The following is a 19,060-nucleotide window of genomic DNA, read 5'->3' on the forward strand; positions in this document are numbered from 1 at the left end:
AATTTAGGACGCACTTCGGGACTCGTCACCTGAATATACCTGTATCCCAGAGTTAATGTTCACTCTGTGGCTCAAACCCGGCACCATTCGTTTCAAACGCTACTCATAGCTTTAAATGTGATTTAAAATTATGAGGATCCAAGCAACTGTTATTTTTACTTGGCCTTGGAAAATTCTATATTTTTCTGGGATTTTCTTTGCAAAGAATATTTAGACAAGGATGAAAATAAGATGAATATTTAGTGAAACCGGTGTGCACAATTTACCGACTGGTTACATAATTAAAAATTACACAGGAGTTACGAAAAACTTAAAGGTTGTTTGTCTTATGACATTTAAAAATGGCTGAGAACAATACAGGTATGATATAAATTTTTTGTTGGACAAGACAATATTACAAATGCAGTTTCTAGATAAAAACCATCAAGTGTAACAAGTAAATCAATTAATACAACGTGTTAGCAGCCTCTGAATGGAAGCCGTGAAGATGTTAAAAATGGAGGGAGAAAAAAGGCAATAATATTATTTATCGTTACTTTGATATTCTTTAAATTTCGTTTGTTTGACTCTAGTAGTGGCCCTTTATTTAATTTTAATTAGATCATATGAATGATTGTTATCGATATATACATGCCGCCAATCATCGTATATAACTATCGCCTTAATTTGCGTTTGAGATTAACGGAAAAAAATAATTCAAATAAGATAATGAATGTTGACCACGTATATTTCGTACTTTCGTTGACAATCTGGGAAGGAAAGCGAAGGGAGCAAAGAAAGACGAAACGACGCGCAGTGGAGAAGGCGAGTGAGCCAACTGGATTTATTGTCAGATCAAAAATAAGTTACAGATACATGATTTGTAAGATAAGTAAGCAGCGCACATACGACCGTATAAAAACAGTCAGAACCAATAGGCGAATAATTGGCAAGGTCAAAATGTGGCTTGAGAAAAATGAATAGATTGGTCTGTTCAGAAGCTATAATAACCTATGTGAGCTTGACAAGGTGCAGCCATTACATAACCTCCACACTCTAATCCGTTAGTTAAACTGAATAAGAAGTCAGTTTGAAGACACATACTTTGAATTATCACATATACCTTTTCCATTTACTGTCTGCCACTATCCGGTCTTCATGATTTTCAATGTTAGTAACAACATTTTTAATTGGCTTTCGTATGGTGTTTGATAACAGTTATGTACTTAAGATGACTGGTCAATTGTCCAGTTGTTGATTCTGTCTCAGTGATTAGAGTTTAGTATCATATGGTATACTGCTATCCACGGGTTGATTGACAGTCTTATTTATGCATATAACAAACATTCCTTGTTAATTAATTGCATTCTCAGACTTGCTACAAATACTCAGTTTTATGTCATACGTCTTGAACAGTTTATACATCTTTCATTTAAACACCTCAAGTTGTCATGTTGTTTGTTGACTACTGTGGCTACAGAAGCGTCTGAGACCAGTGGATGGATTCACACATGAAGCGCAACGGGTCAAATATTTCATCTGCAGTATTGACATCTCTAACATTTCGACACTTTTGTCTTTATATCCTTAATAATAAACCAAGCAACCGTCGTCATTCTTTAAAACTGGTCCTAATGGATAATCGATATTGGAATTAAAGGTGTAAATATTATGGATTTTCACTTGAAGAGTGAGCACTCTAGACAGATCTTATATTCTGGCGTTAAAAGTTTGGACTACTCTATGTAATTATAGTTTACTCAAAAGAACTTCCAAAGGTGGCTTGACAACCAAAAACTTAGAAAAACTGCCATTTTCTGACCTGATGACCGAGTTAACGAAGTAAAGAACCTTCTTTACAACCCGGATTTATTTGTCAGATTAGGTTTCATGTTACCTAGTTCTTTTCGGTACTTTAGTTTTCAACCTAACTGCTGACATGAACTAACAGAAAATACAATTCTTTTGCAGATTACTTCTCCCAAATGGCTTTTAATTCAATACGACAATCCAAAATATTCGATAACGTGACAATGGTCACGAAATTTGAAGTAGAATCATTTACTGGATTGTCAAAAAACACTGTCTACAAGTGCTTGTTGAATGCACTAAGAATATGACGTTCAGTGTTGTAGATCCACTCCAATAAACATATTCTATGATCTGAAAACATTCTTAGAAACTAAAACACTGCAATAGAAGAGATTGTTTGATAATTTAAAGGGAGCGCGAATGAAAAGAACTCCACTGGCTTAAACCAGGTTATTACCAGGACACAGGATTTATATATTTTAATGCGTATAGTGCCACCGAGCAGAGTTACGGTCTCAAGAAACCGGAATCTGGTGCACATTACTGATTTTCAAAGAGGATGTACGCCACGAACCTTCTAGGTACCATCCGATAGCACTTACCTCAATGTCCTTAAATGTTATTGGGTCTCTGATATACTATGGCCTAAATGACTAATTATAGTCCATAAACGTTTTTCAACCCCACAGAACGATATAAGAAAGAGTCACTCCAGTATGACCAACTTGTCGTCCACGGTGGAGAGATGGACAACCATCCTTAGTCCCAAGGCGCAGGTTGATGTTATATATCTGGCGTTCTCGAAAGCTTTTGATAGGGTCAGTCGTATATGTCTCATCAATAAACTCAAACTGTTAGGTACAAAGTCACCATTAATTGATTTGCTTCCATCATATCAATATAATCAACGTTTTAGGGTCAGGGTAATTTTCACGTTTTATCAGGCTATAGAATGTCTCAGTGGGTCCCTCCAAATATAAGTGACCTCCTTTGGCAGGTATCATCTGAGTACTTGTTTTTCATCGAAGGCTTAAAAGTTTGGAGAGAAATTTGCAACCAACATGATAAGCTGGCACTTCACGAGGACTCAATTTCAAAGTTGGGTGGACAACAACCGACTTAATATAATTTTTAAAAGTGTAATGTAGTCCATCTGAGACATGTTGCAGACTACGCATACAACTTGGATCTCTCTTTGAAAAGTATCCCAAGCTGAAAAATATCTAGAAGACTTTGTATCCTACGAACTAAAGTCTTACGCTTACTGAGACGAAATGACTTTCGAACAAACCTTTCTCTATTCAAGTCAAAGTGCATTTTTGGCCACTCTGACGGTCAAACTTTACACCTAATCTTTCAAAGTTTTATTCGACCTCATTTTGAGTATGGGAAAACAATATTTCCTTCCCCACTCCATAAGAATGAGAAAATACTAGAATGTATTGAAAGGAGAGCCATAAATTCAGTTTAGGAACCTTATGAAAACCTCCTAAAACCACTGAATCTTTACCCATTAGACTATAAGCATCTCAGAGGTGACTTTCTAGTGAATTGTAGAATCCTTAACACACCTGAGCATTCCTTTAAACATATACTTACGCCCAGTCCCAATACAAACCTTAAAATTAACACCCAGGAATGAGATACAACATAGCAGGATGAACTGTAGTCACACTTTTTACTTTTAACTACTAATGAAATCCTGGAAATCGCTGTCGTATGGAGTATCCTTAGTTACTTCTTGGGCGTCTTTCAAGAGAAAGATTAGCATGTTGGGCTATCTCATTATAATTTACTAATGTCCTTATATTTGTTGTCAAATATACCTAAGTTCCTATCTGGAGTGATCGGTGATCCGCTGCCGCCATATAAGAAAGCCTATTGAACAGAAGCTTCTTTAATTCTGTTTTAACCCTTTCTGTTGAAAAATACAATTTCTCTCAGGCTATGGAATCTCCTAATGGGGTCCCCTCGGGATTCAGTACTAAGACCTCTTCTTTTCTTGATTTATATAAATTATATTCCACGACAGACGTCTGACCTATTACTTTTTGCTGATGGTGTGAAACTTTGGAGAGAGATACGCAATCACGAAAATATGCTGGCATTTCAGGAGGGCCTGACTAGACTTAAAGTTTGAGCAGATGACAACGGACTTATCTTCAACATTTTGAAGTGTAAAGTAGTCCATCTGGGACATGTTGCAGACTACAGTTACAACTTAGGAAGTATTCCAAGTTGAAAAAGATAAAGAAGTGCTGATACCCTACGATTTAAAGTCTGAATCTTGTGGTGTGGCATCGAGTCGCAGTTGACTATGATCACCACTACAAGAGGGTTGCGTACCAAATATCAAAAGGCGATTAAAGGTTGTAGCGAGATATATTTGTTGGCGATCTCGTGGTATCAAAAGTGTACCGAGATCATACCAAAGGAGTACAAGCGGAATCACTGAGCAAAAGTAAGCGCGTGCAAGGTCACAATCAACGGAAGGAAGAATGTCTTCAATACAGTTAAACAAGCAAGTACAGTAAAACGATCACCGGTAAAATTGGTTATAATAATAATTGTTTCCATTAAATCAATCGCGTTCTCTTGATAAAAGTGGGTCACTACACTCTAGTTGTGACAAAACGACTTTCGAGCAAACCTTACGCTAATGACACTGAAGCGATTTTTAGTCAGTTTTTCCAAAGAACTTTCCGCATATTTTTCGACGTTTTCGTTCATCTTCATTTAGAGTTGAAAAACATAGTATTTCCTCCCTCACTCCGAAAGGATAAGGACACTTTGGAGCGTATCCAACAGCGAGCCATGAAATCAATTCAGGGACTCAAATTCAAGCTTAATGAAGAGCGCCTTCCATCACCAAACCTCTACTTATTAGAGTAAGGCGTCTTAGAGACAACCTTTTAATTGCTTACAGTATCCTTAGTACTTACGGACATCCCCTTAGAAAGCTACTCAAGTTAAGCTCCAACGCAAACCTAAGGGGTAACACCCAAGAACTGGAGACACAACACAGAATAACGGACCGTAGACGTAACTTCCAATGTCTAAGAGTTGTCAAATGCTGGAATTTTCTGCCGGCTGAGCTATCCCAATCGACTTTTCAGGAGTCCTTTATGAGAAAACTTGACCTATTCTTAAGGACTAGGGACATACCTTACTATGATTTATCAATTTTTTTAAACTCTATTATAGTTAATATACCTAGGTTCCTGTCTGTAGGTATTGGTGATCCATTGCTACTAGACACAGAAGCCTGTTAAGGGAAAGCATGTTCTATTCTGTCCACAACCACTTGAACCATTTGGAATTCTTGTGGAGCGTGAGATGAGTTCCGCGTTACACTTACGACCTCTTTTCTCTTCCTGTAAATTCATGTTGTTGGGTCTATTCAGCATAGATCTTTAACGGCTTCGTACATGACATAAAATGGATAAATTAGTCAAATTCTTTAAAGAAAAGAATGCAGACCGAAAGTTCGCCAAATTGGGAGAAGGTCATCGCCTTGGTGATGCCAGTGTTCAACATTCTGCTTCTACTGCTAATGCTAAACGTCAGTCGACATCATGTCAAAGTACACCACCTTCTTCAAGGTCAGTGGAAGCCACTATGTCTAGGATAGCCATCACAGAGTCTCGAGGTACTAGTAATCAAACTGGTATGTTATCAATTTTTTTCGTTGCATGCACCTAAAACTTACACTTTTGTTTTGTCTTTCTAAGCTGCTATGTATTGAGTATGTTAAAACACTGTTCTTCCCTTTGACATTTGGTTGGGACGTTAGACAGCTTTGGAACAACTCGTTTCCACAACTTGTCATTATTTCACTTAAATTCGTCTGTATTTTCCTTAATTTGGACACAAGTAACTATGTTGAGAAAGTTTTATTTATGTGTTTTGGGCTTTTCTCGATTAGGCGTCAGAAATTATTGTGATTGGAGGAATGGGTGATTCCAGGAAATTGGTTCATTTGTGTTGGTTCAAGTAACGTGACGAATACTTATCACTAAACCGGATGTTATATGGCTACACAGATATCTTCCCTCAATAATAGTTTTTCACCACCAAAATAAATAAAGTGATCGGTGTAGATATTTTAACCGCGATGGAAAATTGAATCTGTTTAAAAACTTGCACCGAATTGCTTCTCTCAAGTCTTTCGTCGTAAGTTGAACTAGTCGCACTAGCAACTATACACACGTTAAAATAACTCAGTATACCTTGCATGATTACTACACTAATTAGGGTGCAAATTCTAGTAATTCAGTCATAGAACGAAGTCCTTAATCGCTACTTGATAAAATACGACCGTTGGTCATCTAGATGAATATGTATTGGTCAACTGATTCTGCTATTTATGTATAAATAGTATAATTTACTTGTCAAATAAAGGATTTCAGGAGTCAAGGTATTAAAACACAGTTGTCAGTGGGGTTTTTTGCGTCTGTAATAGTAATTTTAACAAATTCTCTTAAAACGTTTATGAACTTGATGTTTGCATACTTTCACAGTCATTATCAAGTGCCTCTACAATGACCAGCAATGTTTTCACCAACGAAAATAAAAAACCCATTTTAAACAACTTTCCTAAAATTCTAATCGTATTGATAAGCGGAAATTTTCAAGGTTAAACTAAGTAGATTTAGCGAAACAGGTCGGCTAACTACACGTACAGATGTCAGAAAGGACTAGTAATGGTTCTTGTCCTCTTGATATCAAACTTTTCCGATCACTTTACTCAGTCAACTACTGTCGACTGATAGGGTTTCCTACTTTAGGTTTTTATGGGCTCTCGTGAATGTTTTACAGTTTCGCAAGCTTAAAGTGTATTCAGATCACTAGAATATTCAATAATCAGTTCATATTTCTAACGTTTCAAAGTTTATTCTTTCACGCAACAGGAAATCCATTATTCCGTAATTAATATATTTTTTCTAACCCTTTTAGCTAAAAGTTGTACGTCCTGTTCGTTGACCTTTATCACTGAAATAATGAACTTTTTTATTGTCATATGAGCCCTATGTATGGGTCCCTAGATGTCTGTACTCACGATATAACTGTATTGTTAGTAGTAATAAATAAAATTCGTGAGGGAATTTTTTAATATTACATTACCCCATGGTTCATGTCGAAAGTAGCTAATAAGTTGGTATGTAGTTTTGAAAAGGCACTTTCTTACTGATTGATTTGCTTAAAAAAGTCCAATTCCACTTATTGGGAGTATTTTACAAAACGACTCAGTTTTAACGTGTCATTTCTGCGACAACGTATAAAGTAATAGGAATACTACTGTAGTGAACGAGAACAGGACAGTCAAATGTATTTCAACATAAAGTTACAGAATCTCTTAGTAAAATCTGAGAACCATACACTAAGTACTTCATTTGCAAAATGTCAATCAATTATCTGAGATTTAATTGTTCCTTCGTGTCCACGCCAATCATTCTCTGTTCTCGCTCTCTTTTCTTCAACCTTCTTAAACGTCCGCCTCCAGGCATTTTGCTTTCGATTGATGATGCATAATACTTATATCTGTCGACATCAGCAGCACACACCACACTACTGTATGAATAAGACAGTAAGATATACACAGTGTAATATCATCACAGTATTTTTTATAACTTCCACAAATAAACTATGTTTAGTTTGATGGTAAACACTAATGTATGTAACGTCAAATTAAATTTAATCGTTTGAAATTTCATGTTTTAATGGTTTATATAGTAAGTTCCACTCAAAATGAGAGGAATCTACAACACAAATCAGTCGAAGTAGAAAATGCGAAAGAAATCCATGCTGAAAAACCCATATTTATTCCAAGTAAGCTGTTTTCTGCTAACTTTCCTTACTTTAGCTCGTTTTTGTTAAAGTGGAATGATTGTTTTTTTGTGCGTGAGGGACGATAGGTCTTTACTGACTAAATAGGACGAGAATCTATTTTTATTTCTATCTAGATATTTACGGTGAACCTAAGTCAATCATACTGCAACTCAGTAATGAATTACAAGTTTATCTGCTAGAATTTGAGCCGAAATTGTTGTGTAAAAGCTAGAAAAGTTACCTGGTTAGTTTTGTCTTCAGTACGTTTAACGCTCACTGGACCACTGACCTTCGCTTGACCAACGACGCCATTTAACTGATAACAAAAATCTTTAAGCAGCGATCGCAAGAAGTTTTATTGTTGTTGGTTTAAGACGCAGCGCTAATCTTAGTATTGTTCGTATAGGTTTATTCTTATTCGATTTAGCTCTGCTTAAACTTCTGACTATCTTGGTTATTATATCCGCTTCTTCGGAGTTCTTGTTTACTTTTTAGTTTATAGATCAGTTGAGATATTTAATGTCATGATAGGGTCGTTGCAACTTTCTGTTACCAATTACCTCCTGAACAGTGTCATTTTTATCTCATCGTCGACCTTTATTGCAAAGGCAGCTAATGCACTAAAGAAGACCGAGCTTTGCTACACATTCTCGGTTAAAAGTGCATATTCATTCCTCCAGTCCCATACACGATAAACAATTCTTAGTGGGTACTAATAGTTCTTAATGACTAAAGATTCATTACATGGAGTCCGCTTGGGCGAAGGGCACGTTGGATAAAGTAGCTGTCTTTAATTTTCTGATATATTGGTATCAGATATTAGTTCGCATCGTCGATATTTTCTTAATCTTCCACTTTAAGTGCCATCAAGCCTTCCTTGGACTCCTCCGCTCCACTCACATTTGAATGTTCAGGTTGAAAAATTTTTCCACAAGTTTAAGATATCACTGGTCAAGGCAGATGGGAAAAATGAAGGGAGGGAATAATATAAACATTTCTAGTAACATATCGTGAAACACTCAATTCTGTATTGAAAACCATGTCAGCTCAGCAGAAGCAATATTCTGAGGGAAAATTATAATACCCATAGAACGAATAAAACCTATTCCCAGGCCAGTCCTAATCTGGATTAAAAAAAGCAAATTCCAACAAAATAAACAATATACCCCACCTTTAATTTCCACTTTCATGGTATTATGTTTTAGATTTACCAGACGTTAGTATTCTGTAGTAAATGTTTGCAGCGTCATGTCATTATCTTTTTCATTGGGAAATAGCAATGGCGTACAAAAATCAGCATCGGCAGATGACTGTAGTCCGGAAACAAGTGATAAACATTTAAAATGATCATTAGATAGTGCTCGACTAGTAAATTAACTTTCCAAGCGTATGTAAGATAGTCTTCATCTGCTTTCTTCGTTAGTTGGAGATAATTATGGTGAATATGGGATGAATATGACTGTTCGTCAAAAATTTCGATAGTCTCACCAAAGCTTAGTTCAAGGAGGGATATTTTGGTAAAATATGATTCTTGTATTTTTGATGCCTATTGGAACCAAGTTTTTTTAAAGTAATCAAACCTTAACTTCTCCCATAGCAGTATGTTTTACCCTAATATTATCTATTCTGCTGAATCAAGATTCAAATATATTTTTACTTTCTGCACTAAGAAAGCTTTGTATTTAACTGAGACGTCATTCTATTCGTTTTTGATCTGGTATCATTAAGGTTTGAATAGAGAACTTTGTCGACCAGTTATGTCCACCAATCCTCTGCTATATCTTTCTATGTCTAACTTGCATTTTTTGTACACATGTACTAGGAATTTTTCGATTTATGCTTTGGTTTTTGTTTGGATAAATGATAAATATGTGTATTGCAGGTGGTCTAAATCTAATGTTCAACTAGTAAGATTTCCAGGAACCATTCCGTACGCAGATATGTAGCTCTATCTTAGTAGTTTGTATTTTTTTAGTTCTTAGTCATCAAGTTATACGTTTAAACGTAATTTTGCTCATCTCATGTGACCGGTTTACAATAAGTATGAGCAAGGGCTTAGTAAATAATCCTTTATATTGTTGCCCTTGTTACTACTACTGGCACTAATAACAATGATATTATTATTATTAGTAGTAGTATTAGTATTACCGACTCATTCATAATTAAAGCATTATTCTGAATACCATATTAGTGTGAATGTAGGACACAAACTTATGTTTGCCTTTTCAATATCGGTTTATCCACTCTTTGTGTTTTAACAATCAGTTAGTTATCCATTTGCAATTTTCCTAGTCTGATTCTATACAAATTTATATTATCTGTAATCTAGTACTTCTCTCATCATGAAACCATATAACATCAGTTCAAAACACTTCATTAAGATTTTAACACATTTATTTACATTGTATTCTACTTATCATATTATTGTTCATTTTCTATCAAACCCTATGAAAAAAATCAATAAGTTATCATTAAAATTATTGGGTATCTATGGTGGGGGTAGTTTATTGATTAGATTATCACGTTAGAATTTTTTGTATTGATTGCTTAAAGTAATTTGTCGTGTGAGCGATTTGATGTTAATTTACGTAATCTACTGTCAAGTTAAGGTAAATTCTAATTGTATTTGTTCAACAAATAATCGTAGTAACAGCGGTTTAATGATTAAATAACACTAAAGAAATACAGACTCTTAAGTAAGAACTTTTGTCATTTTTTTGAGGATATTTTTCCTTATGATTTGAAGTCAGTTGAATAACCCACTTAAAATGAAGAAAACACTAAAGTGTCGTTTCATCTTGGACACCGTTTAGTAACTTGCACCTACAATCAGTCGCACCAAGGGTCGAACTCAAGTTTTTCAAGGCTTGTGTCAAACCCATTGTTGATTTTTGTAACGATTTGTATTTCCTGATTTCAGTCTATTCGTGATGTAACATAATTGTTCTGTATCCCCTTTAAGTCTCTATATTATTCTTAACTTGGTTAATTTCAAAGTTGATGAATCTCTACTAAAACGAGGAGAAATTCATCTCGGACAAATAATTAGTGCGCATACTGTGTTGTTTTGAGAATTATGTCTACTTTGCAAATAATTGTTTTTATGAGCTGAGATCAAATGGAGAATCATTTACCTATCAAAGGAACTTATACACGAAGTAGTTTTACCATAATATCTGTAGATTATTTCATTTATTTGTTGTCCGTTATGTTTGCACGAAATCGTTTTCTTTGGAAAGTAGTCTTTCGATATCATGATGCATAATAAAACTTTAGAAATGAAAGCAAATAACCTAATTTGGCAGCTTTGTATAATTGTCTAAATGTTTGTCATATTATTAATTTTAGTGAGCTCAGAACTAGTTCAGTAGGATACAATTTAAAAATTAAACATATGGCAGAATTCTGACAAAGTTTGTATATTACCGAGCTGTCAATTGTCACTGTACGCCCAATAGTACAGTAACAATATAGATATTTTGTTTTTCCATGATATCTAATGAAATCTAAAAAAAATTCCGAGCAACTTAAACACCCACATTTGCGTATATTTTAAAAGATTTGGGATTGTCATTTGTCTGAAACTATGGAGTAGTGGCTTATTGGTTAGGAGGTTTGATTTTCAACCACAGTCCCAGGTTTAAACTCCTCTCCACCTACTTTAGTTTGGGCGTCTGAATAGTATCATTAACCCTTACACTACTTTAGCTCATACCCAAGTACCTAATGAATGAATTAAGTTTTTTATTTTATTTTTTGCACTACTACCAAATATTGTTATTGTTCTCACTATCCGTGACGCGATGATGCGGAAAATACCTTTACGATCCAGCCATCGATCTTCTCATAGACATATTAATTTTTATAGTACCTGTATTTACCACTATTGAATTATGTCACTGGATAATACTTGATTCTGTGTATTCCTTCTTCTTTGTGTAATTGCACTTCATTACTGAGTTATGTTATTTATTATGGCTTATTCATTTCAGAGCTTTTATTTTGGTGCCCTAATCTTTTTGGTGATACAGTGGTTGGAAGTCGGGATGAGATTGAACAAGCTATCCAAAATTATCTCTTATCTGGTTCTGTTTGTAATACTAATGAAGCCATAGTGTTAATGGTTATCAGAGGAATAGAGAAAAGTAAACTTCCATCATCTTCAAACATCCCATTGTCAGAATTGCCGTCTCTTAGTGAAATTAAACAGAATCGTAAACAGAATATCGTTAGAATTTTACAAAATTTAATTAGTGCACCAGAAAATCCAGTTTATCGACGTCTGCGTGCATCAAATAAATTGATACAAGATCTTTTGTCTATCGATGGATTTGAATCTTTTCTCACAGTAATTGATTATTTTTGTATATACAATTATTGTTTTTATTTTATAATGCTTTTGATAACTATTTTGCAATGGTTTGATTATGTAATCGTTTGAAAGGATTGCATTCTAGAATTCTATGTTGTTTTGGGTATGAAATCTAAGTGCTATTTAGAGTTAAAATACCTTTGAAGAATGATGTCAGTAACTTGCTTATGTAATCGTTTGAAAGGATTGCATTCTAGAATTCTATGTTGTTTTGGGTATGAAATCTAAGTGCTATTTAGAGTTAAAATACCTTTGAAGAATGATGTCAGTAACTTGCTTACTAAGTCCCTGGGTTTTTGTACTTCATTTTGAGCCACTAAGCTAAGTGCAAAACGATTTGAACCTATAATATATTGAATAGAAGTAAAACTTTCTAAGCAATAAACTCAGCGTTTCATCCGAAATTTCGATGCTATATCGACTAATTTAAAATTTTTCGCTTTATAAGCGAGCCGATTCGATCTATTTTTCTTGTCATAAGTTCATATAAAATGTCTGTAATAATTCAGTATATGTTGTTACATTGCATCATTCAAATTATTCTATGCATTATCCTTCCACAAATGCCCTGGTACGGCCAAGAGTGGGGAGAGTCAGCTCTTTCTCTCGAAATTCTCTCACATGGCCACGTGCACACAACCACTGCCACGAAAGTCCTACTCACTGCCTTCTTGCGGCGCGGGTGTCGTTTACAAAATTGAGAGAACGAAAAGCGAATGTCCGGTGTTTTAACCGGTTGGTGAACACGGAGAGTCCACCTAGGTGAGTTGGAGAACCCTGATTCCAAACCAATGATGTACATGGGCTTCATGATTTTGAGGGGGAAAATGACATACGAATCAATTATTGGTCACTGGCTACCATGGTACTGCATCTCCTCACGTTGCTCCACTGTTTTGTGAATCAGACCTTTAGGTTGAAGGTTACAGGTGTGGCATCTAAGAAAGCCACCTGCTTCGGTCTGAGCACCAGGGCAGTATCACAGCTCATACACAAATCAAGTGACTTGTGTGGTGCATATATATTCGGTGCTCCTTTGTACCAATATTTATGTGCTCAAACAAATAAAGTAAATAAATAAAGGAAATTATACACAAAAAATTGTGACTTTGAATTTTACTGTTCTAGATAAAGCTATAACCAGAAACATGTTTATAAAACTGTCTTGTTAGTTGTCACACTATTCCTCATTAAATTTATAGATATATCTTCCTAATATTGTTCTACTGATGATTATTTTATTCATGCATTACTGAATGTTTATTTCTCTTTCTATAAATAATTTTTTCTTATATAAATCAAAATACAGTTATGTAATTTTAAAAAGATGATGTTACCTGCCACACGTCCTAGTGGGCAACAACAAGTTGAAGGTGATGATGAAAAACCAACCGTGGGGAATAACGAGGATGCAGTTGAAGAGTACAAGGAGGCTTTCTATGTAATATCAGAAGAAGATGCTAACAAAAGAGAGCATTTAGAAAAACTGTTGAATCTATTTACCACAGCTGATCCTATTCTACCTGAATTATATCGTAATACCAAAGTGTATCGAGTGAGTTGTAGTTCAATTTTTTCTATATGTTTGGGTATACATCATAAACTCTGGTTTAATACCCTTTCATGATCTAGTGCTTTCATTTGACTGAATTTAACCAACTTGTTCATATTCTGTAATTCACTTAGCAAGTACATATTAATGTATTCAGCTTTGAGCTACATCGTTTACGTGACACCTACTAGTGGTACACTAACCAGCTGGGTAAACCTGAAATAGGAAAAGTAGGTGTAAGAACCTGACTTATTGATTGAAAAACTAGTGATCCAAACATTAGTACACTACTAATAAACTAAATTTAATTCATTTCAATGTTTCTAGCTTCACTATTACAACCAAATAAAAATAGCACGCAAAATACATGTTCTTCTTTACTAGTTAACTACCTATGGCTATCTAGGTGGATCTGATGCTATTGTTGGTTTGTTATACTCATTCATGTCAATCTGTATTATTTCAATCGGATTCATTATGTTATTAACACATGACGTAATCAACCACCTAATTATTATCGCGTATCGTCAAGTTTACAAAACTTATGATTCTCTACCTAATTATCTTTCCAATTATTAATTCTTCATTGGAAAGACTAGAAGTTACTGATAAGTCTTGCTATTTGAACGCTATATTCGGTTCCTAAACTATTCTCGCAACCCTCAAGCTAGAACTATACAGCGACCTGAACACAAGAGAAAAGACGCAAAATATACGAGTACTTTACTCCGAAGGTTCGTTTTATTACAGAAAATATAGGGTTTTTATAGTATTTTAGATGTCCTTGGATTTCCCGAAAATTCTGGAACGCTACTAAACATAGTAGCAGTATAGTAATCAGCCAATCAGAAACTCTACATGTGGCTTTTCACTTTCCTGGTGTTTCTGGCTAAACTTCAACTGAACGCTGATTGGATAAAATGCTTCTTAGTGTTTCCTGAACCTTTCTTGTCTTTTGTGAGAAGTTTTCTGGATCACCCCAACAGTTACACATTCAACTGTATTACTCTATGTTTTAAATCTGATGCACTGGCCTCAATCCCTTATAAACCCTACATTGATTAGAGCATATAGACTGAGTGCCTATTCTATTACTGATACGAGATTAATACGACAGTCAGAAGACCTAATGAAATTCCAAGTCGTCAACACTCTGATGGTTACTTAACACAACATACGATAAGAATATGGGAGATTGACTTTTTACAAGAATGGTTTAATTATCCCTAGAATTGGCTAGTATTATCGGATATGACTATTTTAATGAATTTATTTGTAACTTATTACCAGGCTACTGGTCGTACTCTGACGTGTATTCCGCGTGATCATCTTCCTGATGAGTTTTTCTCCCTAACAAAAGAAGAATTTCGTAAATGTTACGATCATCAACATCGAATTATAGAAGAAGGTCGTATGTTACTTACTAAAGCCATGAGAGAACGATTAAAAACGCAACATATGAAATCGTTTCGTTACGCTGTTATTCGTGTTCGGTTCCCGGATAACCTTCTTCTTCAGGTTTGTGCTTCTCCTTTTTTACTGAATTGTGTTTATTTAGTCAGTTATAGTTAACGTTACATGTTACAGTCGTTTCCCTAAAAACATTTTATCCACAGTCTTTAAACGTAATGTACTAATTTTCATGCTTCATCTTAAACAATCTGTAGATCTCTGATTTGTGCATAGTGCAGAAAAGAAAACATGAAATGTCAATTATGGTAAATAACCATATCTAATACATCCATAAAAACCATATGGTTCGTTTATCACTTATTGTCGATGTTTGGCAACTGAATCATTTCAAATTGTTTGAATTGAGAACTGACTGTTCACTTATAGAATAATTTAATTCATAGTCAGCAGTGCATCTGTCTATCATATGAGTTAAAAGTTTACTTTTTGCTACTTTGAGGTTATCGAATATTGCTTTGAAGATATACGAAAGTTTCTGGTATTTAATAGTAGGTCTCTTCAAAGCACAACAAAGCGTGGTGTTACCACTCAGTAAGCAATCCCAAAGTCAGTTTTATCTTAGTAGATAAGAATGTGAAACCGTTTGCCTAGGCTGTGAGCATTCATCGGTATAGGTAGTTGGAGAATGTTTTACTCATGTTCATGTTGACATGTAAGCCTATTTGTTGTGTTAACCATCATAAAAAGTAGATTGAAAAAAGCTATGGATTGGCAAGACTGAAATGCATTATCAAGTCATGAAACTACAAAATATGAGACTGTGTATATTGGACAGTGGAAATTTTGTGGTTGGGATCTACGAAGTAATTGGTCTCCAGAGTTGGATATCTTTACAATGATGCAGGTGCATACACTTTTTGTTTCCCTGAAGTCTTCAGGTGTTATTTTAATTTTTCTTTCATTTCCTTGTTTCACTCGTTCTTTTTGAACTGTATTACTATACCGTAGTGAACAAGAACACGAGTGGGGACAACCGAATGTATTTAGCGCTAAATTACAGAGTTACTCGGTAAAATAGAAAAACCATATAGCAAGTCGTTAATTTGCAAAATATCAATCCATCATATCAACCTGGACTGTTCCTGTTGTAAACATCAATCCATTGTCTCACATTTCATTGTTCATGCGTTTCCTTACAAATTGCATTGTGTTCCCGCTCTTCCTTTCTTGATCTTCCCCCATCTTCTGCTGCCGGACATTACTTTTTATAACTCGCGTCATATACTACTTATACCAATATAAGCAGCACACACCACAATGCTACTTCGTGTTTTAATCCTGTTGTTGGGTTGATATGAAGCGTGACAATAGTGAACCGATTGATGTGTTCTACGTCCACCGTGTGTTGTTTATGATTGGCTGGTCTTATTTATCTCAGATAAATTATACTTCACCAATGTTCTTATTAATTACTCGTACTTTACACACTGACAGTTTTGTTGGACGGTCATCAGAGAATTTCTTTGACCTGAATTTTCTAGACAATATTCAGCTTGTTGAAAACCAAGGAAATTTATAAGGATTTTGTAGAACAGTAGGGTTTAAGTAAGAGGGACGCTAAACACTAAAGGTTGTTATTATTAATTCAGTTGGAGAGGGGCAGGTGTGTCGCAACATTAGTCTATAATGATAGTTATCATAGTCACCCACCTACAAAACAATAAAGTCGTTTTCGCAAGCTCAAAGATAAGACGTCGGTCACGATCGTGATTGATTATATCGGTCAACAAATTTTCAATCAATCACTGGATTTCTTTCGAACTTTTCACATTCTTCACATAGTTATGCACTGAATTTCCAGTGATACATCATTATGTAAAAAACCATTTTATATTGTAGGTATCATTACCAAGGTTTGGCTTGATAATTTCGAATAAATTGAGCATTGGGTAGATTGTTATAAATAAATTAATCAATATATTTGTAATATCCCAATGCGTAGACAAATTGAATTTTCTGACGCTTTGTGACTTAGTGTAAGCCACTCCTTCAGAGAATAAATAACCAAATCAAAATTAATCCAAGTTTTATTCATTTTATATTATTCACCGTGCTAACATTTTACACATGGTTAATAAGAATTCTTGTTCTGTTACTTTTCAGGGTACATTTTATGCTATGGATAAACTTTCAACTGTTCGACAATGGATTTCTGAATGTTTAGCTAAGCCTTATTTATTTCGATTATATGCCCCACCAAGCATTCAAACAGCCACACTTACGAATGCGCCTCCGACGGTGCCTGTTGAATTAACCGATGATAATCTTAGTTTAAGCGAAGTAGGTTTAGCACCTTCCAGTTTAATCAATTTGACTTTCATTGATCGTATACAACAAGAAGCATCTGGGACTAGCGTTTTACGCTTTGATTTAAATCAATCGGTTGAAGACATTTAGAGTATTTTCGTCATTTATATTCCTTCTGCTTCTTTATTCCACATCTGCTTACTACTTTATACAAGAGAGAGAATAATTATTTAAATGCTCCTTGTTTTTGCTATTTCACATTGTGTTGTCAACTACTTATTCAGGGACTTACAAAAACTTTACGAAATATGCATATATATATATATATATATATATATATATATATATATATATATATATATCACCTGTTTAAACTGTGATATTCATCCATCAAAAAGTTTACTATTTTTTATTGAAAACTTCTTCCTATACCCAACTAGGCATTTGGTTTGTGTGAGGATTTATGTAATTGTTTGTTCATTCATTATTACTTCAAGATTATCTTAAACTTTTTCATGTGTCTGTATGACGATGAATCAGTCCCATTCAATAGAATGTAAGATATGATTCTCATCTCACTAACATCATAAGGGAAATAATTGTCTTGAAATATCTTCTTTTTAAGGATCATTTGAATTGATATTGATGTTCATTTTTAATTCCAAGCAGTGTATATATCATGCCGTTACTATTGTTTCAGTCAGTCACAACGTAGAACCTGGTACGTGTTTACATCGGCTCGATTTGCCAGACCTCTTTAGCACGGAGATGAAATTAATCCAAATCCCAGAGTAGTAGAGGTGGTAGTACAAAATATTAGGCATCGAAGGTACGATTCAAGAAAGTATAAGTTAGTGGAATTAAAGCCAGAAAAATTATGATGAATTCAAAAGCTTTGGATTTGGGGAAGACAAAGAATGGATGCACCTGCACTATTGCAAACAATTTTGAGCCATTTCATTCAAATTATTATTGCTTACTGATACTCACTAATGATGATGCATACTTCGAACCTTCTAAACGGTCATTTCCGCAAAATTAGGAAACACAGTTTTGGCAAATACATAATTATCAGAAGGGGTTTGTGGAGATTTTTAGAAATTTTCACAGATTGAAATCATGAGTCAGTTAAAGCTAGACCACCATTGAAAACCTGGAAGCACTGGACGGCCGTTCCGTCCTAGTGTGGGATTCCTCAGTTCTAGTGGGAAGCCGTTACCAGTGGTCAGTCAGTCAGCTACAACGTAGGACCAGGCACATATGTGCATCGGTCCAGGTTGCCATACCTCATAAGCATAGCAAGATGAATAGCGGATTCATAGGAGTGGTTAGGTCAAAGATGGTAATATATAGGAGAAAGATTGCAATAAGGATATAGTATAGGAAGAAAGAATTAGTTCGTAGAAAGAAAGATATGAAGTGATTTTAATCTCTTAGTTTAAGGGAAGACAGGGAGTGTATACACCGACGCCATTGTGATCGATTCTGAGCCATGTCACCAAGAGTCTCCAACCATTGGTTACGATTGTCACGCGGACCCCAACCAAGTAGTCTGCATCTACCAACATGGCTCAGACTAGAAGTTAGTGACTTCAGGCACTGATGCCACGTTTTGGTTTGGCCGCCCCTAACTTTCTTCCAACCATCCCCTACACCGGTTAGCATTGCACGTCGTGGTAATCGGTGTTCAGGCATGCGTAATACGTGGCTCAACCATCTCAGTCGATGAAGATTCATAACCTCATCAACTGATTTACCATCATTTCCTAATACCCTGTGTCTAACCTCACTATTAC

The 19,060-nt window shown here is 35.1% G+C and overlaps 1 protein-coding gene across 2 annotated transcripts; it reads left to right on the top strand.

The window, feature by feature from the left end:
- Positions 1-5,112: 5,112 nt before the first annotated feature.
- UBXN6_1 (UBX domain-containing protein 6) lies at positions 5,113-18,777 on the top strand. 2 transcript variants are annotated; one of them, XM_051214172.1, is made up of 7 exons: positions 5,115-5,167; positions 5,201-5,458; positions 7,525-7,620; positions 11,613-11,968; positions 13,302-13,547; positions 14,835-15,062; positions 17,121-18,777. In XM_051214172.1, exons 2-7 carry the CDS (start codon positions 5,230-5,232, stop codon positions 17,412-17,414), a joined length of 1,449 nt encoding a protein of 482 aa, XP_051073539.1. In that variant the 5' UTR covers positions 5,115-5,167; positions 5,201-5,229; the 3' UTR covers positions 17,415-18,777. The 2 variants fall into 2 exon arrangements, with proteins under 2 accessions (XP_051073538.1, XP_051073539.1); XM_051214171.1 differs by having other exon boundaries at positions 5,113-5,167; positions 5,201-5,664; positions 5,717-18,777.
- Positions 18,778-19,060: the final 283 nt, after the last annotated feature.

Source organism: Schistosoma haematobium, chromosome 1 (assembly GCF_000699445.3).
Source record: "Schistosoma haematobium chromosome 1, whole genome shotgun sequence".
NCBI lineage: Eukaryota > Metazoa > Platyhelminthes > Trematoda > Strigeidida > Schistosomatidae > Schistosoma > Schistosoma haematobium.